The sequence below is a fragment of the Varroa jacobsoni genome, unplaced genomic scaffold, assembly GCF_002532875.2.
Source record: "Varroa jacobsoni isolate VJ856 unplaced genomic scaffold, vjacob_1.0 scaffold_1062, whole genome shotgun sequence".
Lineage (NCBI taxonomy): Eukaryota > Metazoa > Arthropoda > Arachnida > Mesostigmata > Varroidae > Varroa > Varroa jacobsoni.
This window is the reverse complement of record NW_019213964.1, coordinates 159,719-172,049: the sequence shown is the minus strand read 5'-3', so window position 1 is coordinate 172,049 and position 12,331 is coordinate 159,719. Positions and strand designations below refer to the sequence as shown.

At 45.2% G+C, this 12,331-nt stretch overlaps 1 protein-coding gene across 3 annotated transcripts in view; it reads right to left on the bottom strand.

The window, feature by feature from the left end:
• Nucleotides 1-26: 26 nt before the first annotated feature.
• The window catches only part of dop (microtubule-associated serine/threonine (MAST) protein kinase dop), a 66,435-nt gene continuing 54,130 nt past the window's right edge, over nucleotides 27-12,331 (bottom strand). For all 3 annotated transcript variants that reach the window (XM_086970801.1, XM_022843394.2, XM_022843396.1), the window contains 2 exons: nucleotides 3,743-4,055; nucleotides 27-3,207 (listed from right to left, as the gene is read on the bottom strand). In XM_086970801.1, the coding sequence (XP_086826927.1) occupies nucleotides 1,604-3,207; nucleotides 3,743-4,055 (1,917 nt within the window). In that variant the 3' untranslated portion in view covers nucleotides 27-1,603. The remainder of the gene's footprint in view (nucleotides 3,208-3,742; nucleotides 4,056-12,331) is intronic.

Sequence of the window (12,331 nt, the reverse complement as noted above, 5' to 3'; positions counted from 1 at the left end):
TATAGTTAATCCTGGATACAGATATCTCTGAGTAACACACCGTTCACGGAACTTTATTACGTTATCGGCACATTTCGCTGATCAGCATTTATCATCTCGTTGCGATCGACGATCTATCTGAACCGATTTCACCTCCCGAATTCTTCATATGGACATTTGCCGCATGTGTCGTCGTTGTTTCTGTTCTCTTTAAATTGTCGTCGACGTTTGCGCTGACCAGCGACTTTGTCAAGGCGCTTACGTCTTCTTACGGTAAAAGGAGCCTTCTGTGGGTATGTATTCACACATCACTGCTATAAGCTGTTGTTCTGCGTAATGGAATAAATGCTATTTTCATTATCGTCATCTATTGCGTGACTGTAATAACTCCTCCGACGATAGGAAGATGCGCAGATCTTCAACAAAAACCTGAGCTAATTGCGGCGGGGTGGACTGTCTCTCGCTCGCCACAGCTTTTGGCGTATTCGCTAGACTATCACATTGACCGATGTGACATTTTTTCTCGTTGTCGCTAATGGGAAAACAACTTTCAAATCGTTTAGTTGCATATGCGGTGTGTGCTATACGAACAGGTACGGGACCAAGTGGCTTAAGATATTGTACTCTATAGAGTCGTATTTGGTTACGTATTGCAGCTGTCGTCTGAAATAAAATCGATCTTACGGCAACGGTTGATCTACTGTCGTCATACGTCAGAAACGAGCGGAGTTAGAAGAGGATGCTGATTAAAGAAAGAACACAGCTGGACGCGGTGCGCCAACCGATATGGATTTCCGGGTAGTTTTTGTTGTTGGGTCGCATTTTCGCTGCTCGTCACTTTTGTTGTTGTGAACAACTAGCTTTACTTTGACTTTCTTCCAGCGGGGCTTCATAGAGGGAAAGTCTGTTTTTTAGAAATCTACCTCCTGCTCCTTTCTTAATTGTTTTCCTCTTTATTAATTATTGATGCGTCACGCTGGCGCTTCACGTCATGCATCGCTTCGAATCACGCTTTATCCCGCAGTAGTTCTATTACGCATGAGTTTCGATTGTATTATAATGTGCAATGATCAACGAGGACGGACTGCTTCCTAATGTCTCGAACAATGTGTGATGCGTGCTGTGGACTGGTTGCGGAGGTCCCAATGAAAGCTCCACGCAACTGTGCTCAACGGTCGGTATTTTCTCTGTGCTCGTTGTTGTTATTTTAATTCTTATTCTTTCAGCCATGGCAATCCAGACTTAACCGAAGATCAAAATACCTATGTTTGCACCTTTAAAAGAGTGCGCACCGACAGTTCCATGTGTGACGGATACGGGATATGTTCATACGATGTCTGCGTGATCGAATTCTGTGATTCCACGTCTGAGTCCGTCATACCTAGTCCAGTTTCTGCTAGACAGTATGATCGGTTGATTTCGTTTGTTCAGTCGACTTCGTTGTTGACGAAAGACGATGGAAGAATCGCGAGGGAAAACGCGGAAAACTTTTCACTCATCTACGCAGGTAGTCGTACTACTGACTGGACACAAGGTGCTGTTCGGTTATACGTTATCTACGACTTTTGTTTTTAATTCTTATATAATTGACATTCGTTAATGTCACTGATGACAGCGCTTCACGTTATTGTTGCCTATTTTCCTCAGAACCCCTATGGCCCTCCGAGTCGAAACGGTCTGCGTTCATCTGTATGATAGTCGCTTGAGACCCCACGGCTTCTTGTTGACCGACTAAGGTAACGCTTAGTGTTGGTCCTATTGGATGTTGTTGGAAAGATTGGGCAGCCGGTGGGTTTGTTATGAGCGCTGTCGTCGGGGAAGTATTTTTGTTGCCGGCAGAACTTGGGCAACATGCAACAGCTGAACTAGAAGTAATACTATTGTTGAAACTATTCTTATTGTTGTTGTTGCCTTTAGCTGCTGTTTCAATCGAGGCTTGCGGCTGCGTGTGGGGGGCCTTGGGGGCATTGTCCGAGGGTGTCGAGGGCGTCACTGTGAACAGGGGCACTTGCAATTGCTCTGTCGTTCCCTGTGAATGACTCCGCAACCGCGTGGGCTGCGGCACCTCGAGGCATTCTGTGATCGATGCAGACTTGGGGATCTGCGTTTGAGTCTTTGCCGACGACTTCGTAATAAGCGGGGGTGAACCCGCGCCAGGCGTCGAGGATAGAACCAGAGGTGAGGCTAGACCCTTGCCGTCCCCCATTGAACCGTACAGGCCATGATGGCCGTGGTGCAATGTGTGCGCATGCGGTTTGTGCACTCGATCGGGTGAAAGCGCGCGCCGCAGCAGGGGAGACGAAGGCTCCGCACTTTTGGGTCTCATAAGTCCTTGCCGGCGGGGATTAACGGCGACGGAACCGGATAAACTTGGCAGGAGGGGTGTTGACATGACACCGCCACCTACATTAACACTTGCTACTGCTCCTCCTACTGCCACCACTCCTCCTGCCGCAGCGCTACCGGCAGCCGCGGGACTGCCGTGCATCCCCGGATGGCTAGGACCGGCTCCTGTCGTTCCGTGAGAAGCGTGCGATCCAGCGGGTCCATGTGGGTTGGGACCGTGAGGTGGCGGGACCTGCCCGTGAGGGTAGGCCAGCGGGGATGGTGATCGGGTAGGACTGACTCCGCCTGGGGGTAGCGGCGAAGGGGTTCGTGCCAGTGGTGACAACGGAATGTGGCCAACGGACTTGCGCCGCGGCGAACGGAACGTCTGTGCCAGTTTGTGTTTAAGCCCGCAGAGCGTTGATGGTCGCTGAGTATAGTGCGGCGTGCCAGGGCTACCGCTACTTCCGCCGTTGCTATTCCCACCAGTCGAGGTAGCAGCTGCTCCTGTCTGAGCGGCGGGCGAATTAGGTGCGCTTGATCCGGGTGACGATGACGGTGATGAGTTGCCCGTTGTCGAGCGTGATGAATCCGACGGGGTTTGCGTTTGGGATAGGGAAAGACCGGGGGTGTGTGGGCTATGTGCAGTATGCAAAGGCTCCTGTGAGTGTTGCAGCAGCGCCGTTGCGGACTGTGTGACTACCGAAGGTGTCTGCTGATTTTGACTTTGTAATTGTGCCGATGATGACGATGATGTCTGTGATATCGACGATGACGGTGGCGGGGGCTGTTGCTGCTGCAGGCTCTGAAAAGACCTTGACAGAGTCAAGTCGCGACTGCGGGAGTTGATGCGCCGAATGAGCGAGGTGCGACGTTTGCGTTCATCATTGCTACGTGATACCCCTACGAAAGTGGAAGAGAGCAAAATACAAAGAAGTAAAAAAACGCACGAAAAATATGTCGATCGTTATATTAGCGCTGTTGTCGACTGTTTAGGCAATCAGATTCAAAAAAATAAAAGAAAGCAAGCAAGCACTAAGACAATTGTGCAAGGCTATTTTATATCAGGCTGCAAATTATAGCCAACAGGGAGCTTCGCTCGATAAGTTTCAATAAACAAATCTAAAATCCGTCGCAGGTGTGTCTACGTCGTCGGCATCGTGGCGCATCATTGTTATACACTCAAGTAGGGAAAACATGAAATGCAGCATGCATATCCTAATCAAAAAGACCGATTGTAGTAGCTCTCGCTGAAAGCATTTTGGCCCGCGGCACTGCTCAAATACGTTTCATTTAAACCTGAAACTCGAAAACGTTAAAAAGCGAATCATCAGGAAGAAGAAATCATCCATTCCAAGTCGAAACGTTATAATTATACATTAACTGAAGAGTAAATATGACAGACGATGTCTTTATTCTACGAGCTTTTATCTCCTACCTGGAATACCATGTTGACCAGCGGCTCTAGATGAAGGCGGTGTGGAGGCCGCGTTTCCGGCCCCTGGACCCTTTTGATGACGAGGTGGCCTTCGAGCCAATCGGCTCGCCATGGGATTTCTTCGTCGACCCCCACTTTTAATAGAGGTGGCCTCGAGAGGCGTTGTACGAATCGTGATGCGGTTTCCACCAGCGAGAATAAGTTGCACAACCTGCGGGTGCAAAAGACCCTGCACCGGCTCCCCATTAATGTGCGTGATCAGATCGCCAGGGCGTAAGCCTGCATCGAATGCTGGACTGTTATTCTCGACCGCCTAAAAAAACGATGACAGTTAGATATGGACGGCGTAGAGACATGTGCACAGATGAATAAAAATGTTTAGCCTAGAGATAAAAACACGGCTTTGAAAAGTTAAGTTCAAAGAAGGTATAAAAAGCTGTACTTAACAGTTTAAGTTCAGTGTTAAATAAATTGCGGTAAGCGGTTGTCGGTAGAGTTTGACATTGGCGTAGATCGGTGCTTATGACCTTTGTTGACATTGCGAGTTGTCGGACGACTACTGCATAATTCACTGAGTCAACCGTTTCTCAATCAGAAACTTCACCATTTGCCATCGAGCGCTGCTCGTATAGTTGTATAGAAGTTGATATGCCGCCGCATCGTAGAACTGACCAAGTAAGACTTGCAATAAGAAAGAAAGAAAGGATGACGCAGCAGACGATATGCGGACGACTACTCGTGACTTGATTGTTAGGATAGGAAATATGTTCGCATCATCAATTAATATAACGATCCAGAAACGAGTATTCAGTCGTACAAGCCGTCATCGAAGGACTTCCTACTTAGGTTTGATTCCTTCGAATAAAGAGAAAACGATAATTCACGCATATCATGGCAGGGTATTGAAAATATAAATCTTTCACGGAGAGTTTTTAGTTTGCTTGGAAGTAATTGTTGCTTGTCTGTGCATACTATAAAGCTAGTTCATCGTCCTGGACAAACAACACGTGCGACACTTTACATAAACACATGTCCTTATCTAAAGTGGCGCAGAGAATCGAAATTAGGCCACAACTGGAAAACACTGCATATATAATCTATCTAAGTCCAAGTTCTTCTACACTCATCAATTGCTAATTAAAGGCGATCTTTTGCAGAGGCAGGACAATGCCTTGCTACGATACTCGCTTTTTTTAGTTGTAATAAATCACGGCCAGTCACATTCAGCTCATAACGGATTTTGGCCGCCGACTTAATTGACGCGCAACAGCCTGTTACAGAACCAGAAAGTTTACTTGACCAACGCTTCGTTTACTGAAAGAACATTTCATGCTCTTATTATAATCGTTCCGACTACTACGGAAGTTCCAACATTTCGTAATCATGGTATAAAAATGCGTACGGCGAAAACGATGAAACGCTGTAAGTAAATATCGAAAATTAATGATCCATTTTGCTTATCTTGTTTTCCTTAATTATTGCCTTAAATTATTTAGGCGCTTAAAAAACCGAATTGGAAGCTTTCAATCTAATCTAAAGCCAACGAAAGATACAGTGTGACGGCAGTAGCGTTTGTTTCACTGGAAATTTCGACGACTGAGTAGAGCTATCAGTAAATTTGTGCGCTGCCCATGCTTACCATTTATGCGTATTGCGTACGATCTCAACGTCAGGGAAAGACAAAAAAAAGGTTCGAGGCAATGAAGGAGTTCAAAATATGTAGTCAAATCTCTGCTCTAACTTCTACACGTTTTGGGAATCTTAAAACCAATTTGGTACATGACGTCGCGCGGAATACAGAAAATCACCCGACAAAGTCAGGCAACAAAATTCGAGGTGGAAAAGGGTAGAAGAACGATTATTTCATCCAACCGTTCGTTAGCTTCCTGCCTGTTTGCTGGAAAAAGTTCCCTTGGGTTTGATTCTGCTGGCGTTGCTTGGGCAAATCTGCCATAAATCATACGTATTTTACTAGTCCTTAATCAGTTAGCTATGCCCTAAAGAGCAAAGTAATTAGATTAACTTATTTTATACGTTCGATCGGACTGACTGCAGCTGCAGCTTGTGCTAGAAATGATCCGTAGCGTAATCCTTTGCAACTGTGGCTTATTTCCAAGCAGCGATATTCTTGAATGTTGAGTTTCTAGCTGCCTGAAAACCTATAAGTTTTACCAAATAAGATTTCATTCGTTATCAATCGTGGGGGAGGTATTACTTACGCAAGAGCCCGCGATAGTTCTGCGATCCCATTGTGCCAGTAAGAAATCTATTGCTGAAAATTAACAACTGTTTTAGCGAATTAAAGCGACAACCGGAACTGTGCGAAATAGCACGAATATTTTACTAGAAGCAGTTCTAGCCATTATTAGTTGCCAACATCGTAATAAATCTCGTTAGTTGCTCGGGCTATTATCATATTTTTCGCAGTCAAGGATGCAGTGGCGGCGATAATGAAAAGCTCAATGAAATATTCGAAACCGTTCATGCGCAGGCCGCAGTCCTGCAGCCTGCGCACGACTGATATCTGGGCAGACGGATAGGCCTGCGAGCTTGGCCTGACAGCACAAGCTGCTCTCGCGAACCCGTTCGTGTGAGCTGTACAAAACTGAACACAACTCAGACACGTATTCGACGATGCGCAAGGCAAAGACGATATATGAAGTGTTCTGTGGCGTCGCTGACACAGAGTACGTCTCGGGTTTGACACGCTGTGGTCCGAACATAGACACACGGTTCGTTCCATGCCGGGAGCTGGCCGTTTGATGAAATGCCTAACAACGACACCGGACGTATAACTCGAAACACAGAGATAACAGATGAGTCGTCTTGTTTAGGTTAATTGTAGAAGAATCTTGAGAAAAATATAGGCCAAATGATGTGCGCTTATCGGCCTGAGCTCGCTGCCATATATCGAATCGATGGCTGTAACATGACGAGGTAGACAGATGCACCGCCATTCCTATTGTCCAACAACTGATGGGAATAGAGGGCTGCGTTTTTTTTGCCAACGTAAAGTAACGAGAATACTTAACGATCAGGAAGTTACAGATGGAATACGTTAATCCAAGATTGAGCTACCACTCAAGCCGAAAAAGATCATCTGGCAAGTTTGTTTGCCACGCAGGGCTAGCAAGAAACGAAGGAGAGTGTCTTACCAGGAAACAAGTAATCGTAAAATACGATAGATAAAACACCCCTTTGAAAAATAAAGAAAACAGGAAGATTCATTACTCCTATAGCCTGTCAGCAGTATCTATGTGCTAGCTATGATTTTTATGATCCATATGGGAAGAGGTTTAATCCGGTTTGGCATTCAGCGTTTCGTGGGCACAGCGTCTTCGTGCCGTCGATTTCCGATATATACGGAAACATCAACAACAGGAACTTACTTAATATTAGCGAATCACTGTCAACCTATGAAATGCTGGCGACGCAGAGGTTGTAAGTATTCTTCTTCCGATAAAAGACAGCAAAAAAAAAGTTGATTAATGAGGCTGAAATTACACTAAGCGTATCTGAAGGAGTGAGTCGCAACGAATGGCATCCGGCCCATAGGACCGTATTACGATTTTCGATACAATCGAAAATAGCTCCGAGCTATTGTTATAATTTGTATTTTTCTTCTTAGAATTAACTAAATGTGTCATACATATAGATTAGAAAGAATCCCATACATAGCATACCAGCTGCATCTAAAAAAAAAAGAAAGAAACTAACTGAATTCAATTGTCTGCATGTGTCATCAGAAAAACATCCTTCACCAACACGTGGGTCTAATGTGATTATTACTTATGAATATTCAAAACCTTTGAATATATCTCTATAGTTGATCTTGTGTTCTGCTTCACAGAAACCTTTGGAGATCAGTAGTGTGTACCGTCGATTTTGGGCAACAAAGATCTCGGTAGGGCCCTAAACTAGAACGAATTTTCTCTCCTATTCCGAACACGAGCTACCTACCACTGACATGGTAACTCTGTGGTTCTGTTTTAGAAAAGACTGGGTTTGTTTTCGCATGTAAAGAGATACTAGACAACTGAGCAGACAGATTCCTGCTATGACAAGCAAACCGTAGGAACGTGGCCCGTCCTATCCCTAACACCCCTGTACAATATAATCAAAAGAAGTGCCGACATACCTCCCAAGCGAGCTGTTGTGTTTCTCATAATACCTTCTGTTTACACGACTGACCCTTCTTCTAAATGCCATAATCACAAGAAGCTATACATAATAAAATGCTTGCTGGTTTAACGACTGCCATGACTGTGAAAGTGACTGGTTCCATTTAGCTCATCAAAGCGGCCCATCGCTTACCTTGATCATTCAAGGATAACAGACAGATAGCATGCTCTTCGAGTGCTCCACTTAAACGCATAGTTTGCTGCGCCGATATTGGATTGGCTTAAATAGGGGTAAGGTTTCTGCCAAAAAAAGGCGAGTCGAGGCAAGTAACCACTACCAGCAGAGGGATTACCGAAGATGGGCCTCGACTATTGAATCGTCGCTACTGTAATTACTGCGTGGCAATTTGTCACGCAAATATCGATTGTGGCTTGCCAAATTTGGTCATACCCCTGCTGTATTATGTTCGTGCACAAGCAAGTGCGGCGTTAAGCGGCGAACGGCCAAACCACTTAGAGTAGGGCATAGCAGCAGAACGATGCTGGCGGCCACTTTATTACCGTACGTACTTTTTCCCTATTGCACTGGGCAGGCAACGGCTACTATAACTATAGCTAGAAGGCAAAGCATAAACCGCGCGATACCGACCAATCAAAAGGTGTCTATAGATAAAAAGATCGCTTCTAAACTGGATCAGCATCGCTATTCACAATCGTCATCATCAAGAGCAGTAGCACCGTTTGCTTCTCTGACATCCTCGTTAGACTTTCAACAAAAGTGTACCGTTCGTAAACAGCTGGCTCGAGGCACAGTATGTATCAGATTATAGATCACGGTACCGCACGATGTTCTATAGACTAAACGGTGAGGCTTGTCGGTAGTACGCTTTTTCCGACAGCTGCTTTTCCTACTGGATGAAGACTAGCATTACCGCAGAATTTTTCACAACGAACGGAGTGAGTGACCAATCATAACAATGCCGACAGCATATACTCTTGGCAATTGTAGAAAATGCCAAATCTGGCACGCGAAACTTTGGCAAAAAGCAATTGCTATCAATTTTAAAGACGCATGATTTAATGCAGAAGCCATGATTTCGTACAGGATAGCAGCGTTTCGACCATGAAGCTATATGACATAATTCGAACAGAAATCCAGGAACTACATATTGATAAGTCGATTTGGCGGCGTAACGAAGTAATTCAACTAACTACGCCCATATTTGACCCTTCTCCGAGTTTGTATATTGCTAATATCCAATTTAGTATTATAATCACATAATATTTTGCGAAGGGTCAATGTTACCACTTGGTACGTCAGCGGCTGCTGCCGGTCTCGTAAATAAAAACAAATATGATAAAGAAATGACAAACAATGGACAAGAAATAGTGTTGAAAATTCGTAAATCAGAATTGGCTGTCGTGTACGTTCGAGCAACGAGGATCGCTGTCGCCGCACTTTCTTCTCGGCTCTTCCGAATAACAAGAGCAATATGAGATTTTTCTCAAAATTTTATTTGCCGCGGCGTGATACTACTGCTCACGTTTGTCTGTTTTGTTGTTGCAGTTCAATGTGTATCCCTTTATCCATTCAGTCGCACCCCTTAATCGACGTGATGGCACCTCGTCGTAACAACTTAGCTGTTACGCTCGCACGGGGTCGCTACCCGCTTCAAGTACGTGCTTTCGGTACGCCGCAGCCGCAACTCCCCCTGCTACACGACTATTTGTTGTTATTGTCGTTGACCGCGGTAGCGGTTTTGATTGACGGTTTCAGTTGATCGACGGTGGCGACCCCAACGTGGCAAGCAAGGCAGACTGCGTGTGGATGGTCCGCCGATGATGGCGCCATGGCATCGGTCGTGCTACGACAAGCTGCCGGGGCGTCACACTTACTTTATCCGTTCTAAATTACTTGAAGCCAAATAATGCTGTTGCTTGTCGAGCGATCAAAACCTATAGGGGGAGCTGGTTAGGTCGAGCCCAACGCTAGCTGAGGCTAGGTGGCTAACCTAATAAATATGCATCAAATATATAAAAATGTGCTACCACAAAGGTAGTCAGAGCAGTTAACAAATAATATTATCAACGCCGGTCTAGCAGCCGCCCCTAGCTTTAACGTCCAGTCGTGATGGCCAATTATAACAGAAACATCAATGACACGACGTTGAACAGTAGAATAACTAAAATATAATTTCAATAACTACTGTGAGAAACTCGTCCTTCGCACACCTTTTATGTAGTAGAAGGCCCCTTGACGACTTGAGAGGTTCGAGTCTGTCAGCGCTTATCTACTCTATGGGTAACTAGTCATATTCATGTTGTATCATGGAGAAATTCGTAAGCGTCGACTTTGTTTTAATAAAACATGGCAGGTTTGCGGACAGGTAGTATAGTGCCATACTGACCCCGCCATTTAAAGGCATAATCTTCAATGCGTCAAAGCCTATTCCGTTAAAAATTTCCCTATATATTCCGAGATACCAAACCAAACTTTTAAAGGTACAATGATATTCAATAGAATACAATCAGTTCTTCTTCGTCGTGGTTCTCTGCCCGTTTGCTTTCATCTTATTTAATCGTCATTGTATTTGCCTACAGCGCCCTCCTAGCCACGAATCTCTGCTAACGGTGTTTGACCAACGATACGCAGTTATACATACACATGCAAACCTGCAATCAGCTGCGATGCTGGTCTACCGTGATTACACATAAATGTACAGAGGCTATTTTGACGAAGCTCGTCATCTTCGCCGCCTAGAGACGCTTATCGTCTGCCCGCCACAGGGAAGATCGTAGGGAAGCGAGAAACTTGTCGCTCTAAGGTCCAAAGGCCAGTGGCTTAGTTTAATACACACTTCGCCGGGAACTGTTATGATACTGCTACTACTATAAATTCATTTTCAATATGCCCTCGTCGTACGTACAACGAAATGGGAGACCTTTTTTACCAGCCGCAGTAGTCATATTGCTGTTTAATACATTTATGATAGAACATCTTGGCATCGTAACTTGTTTGCGTGGCACGTAATAAATATAGCATCCGTACAGCGTGGTCTCGCAGCAGGAGTTGCGGTAAGACTACCTATCCGTCACGCGTGCCATCAAACGAATCTCATTACAAAGTGCAACAACAAGACCCAACGGCACTTGCGGCTGAGTCACGACGGCTATTGCCCACGTGTCAGCCGTACAGGCAGCTAATCTTTTCCACCAGCTACTCATTCTAGGCCAATATAGTAGTGCAGATCGCAAAAACGCTGCGTGAATCTGCGCCGACAGCAGAAGCCCGAGCACTCTTCTATTTCTTCTCCGTCTGCATATCCATTTTGAAGACCCACCCAAACAAACAACCTAAACAAAAAAAAAAAGCTAACCCAAGTCATCGCCAAAGATGGACAACCGTGGTCAGCATTGCCCGCGTGGGCCTGCGCTCGCTGATGATGCCAAGGTAGTAGAACAACACGGATACCAACCACCATCGCGACAGACCCACTGACAGTTCATGGCAAGCATCGATTCGTCAAGTGTACCGAACATACACTGATCAAGCAAGACCTCGTCGGAAGATTAACGGCCGACGCTTGCCCGCTGGGATGTCATATATCTCATATGGAGGAAGGCAATAGAAAACGGGTGAAGGAGATATATCTCGCGAGAACCTTGGCACAAACGCCTCACTTGGGTATGTGCAACCGATGCCGCTGAACACATCCGCTTCGCTACTTAGCCATTTGGCTCGGCCAAATACAGGTGTGACCCGTTTGTTGGGTTGTGGCGGCCCAAAAAAAGACAGTGACGATAAGGTGTCGTGGGCAAGAAGGCCAGTAAGTGATTTTGTGCGATCTGTTGCCTCGACTAAATTCGAGTGAATGTTCACGCAACATGAGGGGTATAGGTATGAGGGGTAGGACACGTTGTGGTCGAACCCGACGTTCAAACTAGAAGAGGGGAAGTAACAATCATTTATATTAATATAGCAAACTTTGAAAGAGCTACCACTTCGAATACTTATTATAACATGAATAGTCATTAAGTAAACTATCCAAGCGATTGGCGGGAACAGTGTTCATAAATGCACAAAGCCATTTGATTTTATACCTCGATAAGGGGCAAGAATCAACATCCGTTACGCCCCTCTAGCGGCGTGACGCTAGCTGGCAAAATGATTCACCATCTGATTTCGTTAATTACTATTATGTTTTCCCTATTAACCCTACTAAGATGTATTTCTTTGCAGACTTTGTCAGTGACAATCTGTGTGCCGAAAGGTCTGCACCAGTTGACTATGAACGATGTGAATTCCTTCGTGAATCCGAGCGAAAGTACAGTTCTTTAACTTTCGAGTCAACCTGACAGATTCAGACTTAAATGCAGAAAAATAGAAGAGAGCATCTACAGAACACAGGGCTTAGTGTTTTTAGTAAACTAACAGTTATAAACAGGCATGCTATTTTTTGTGATATAG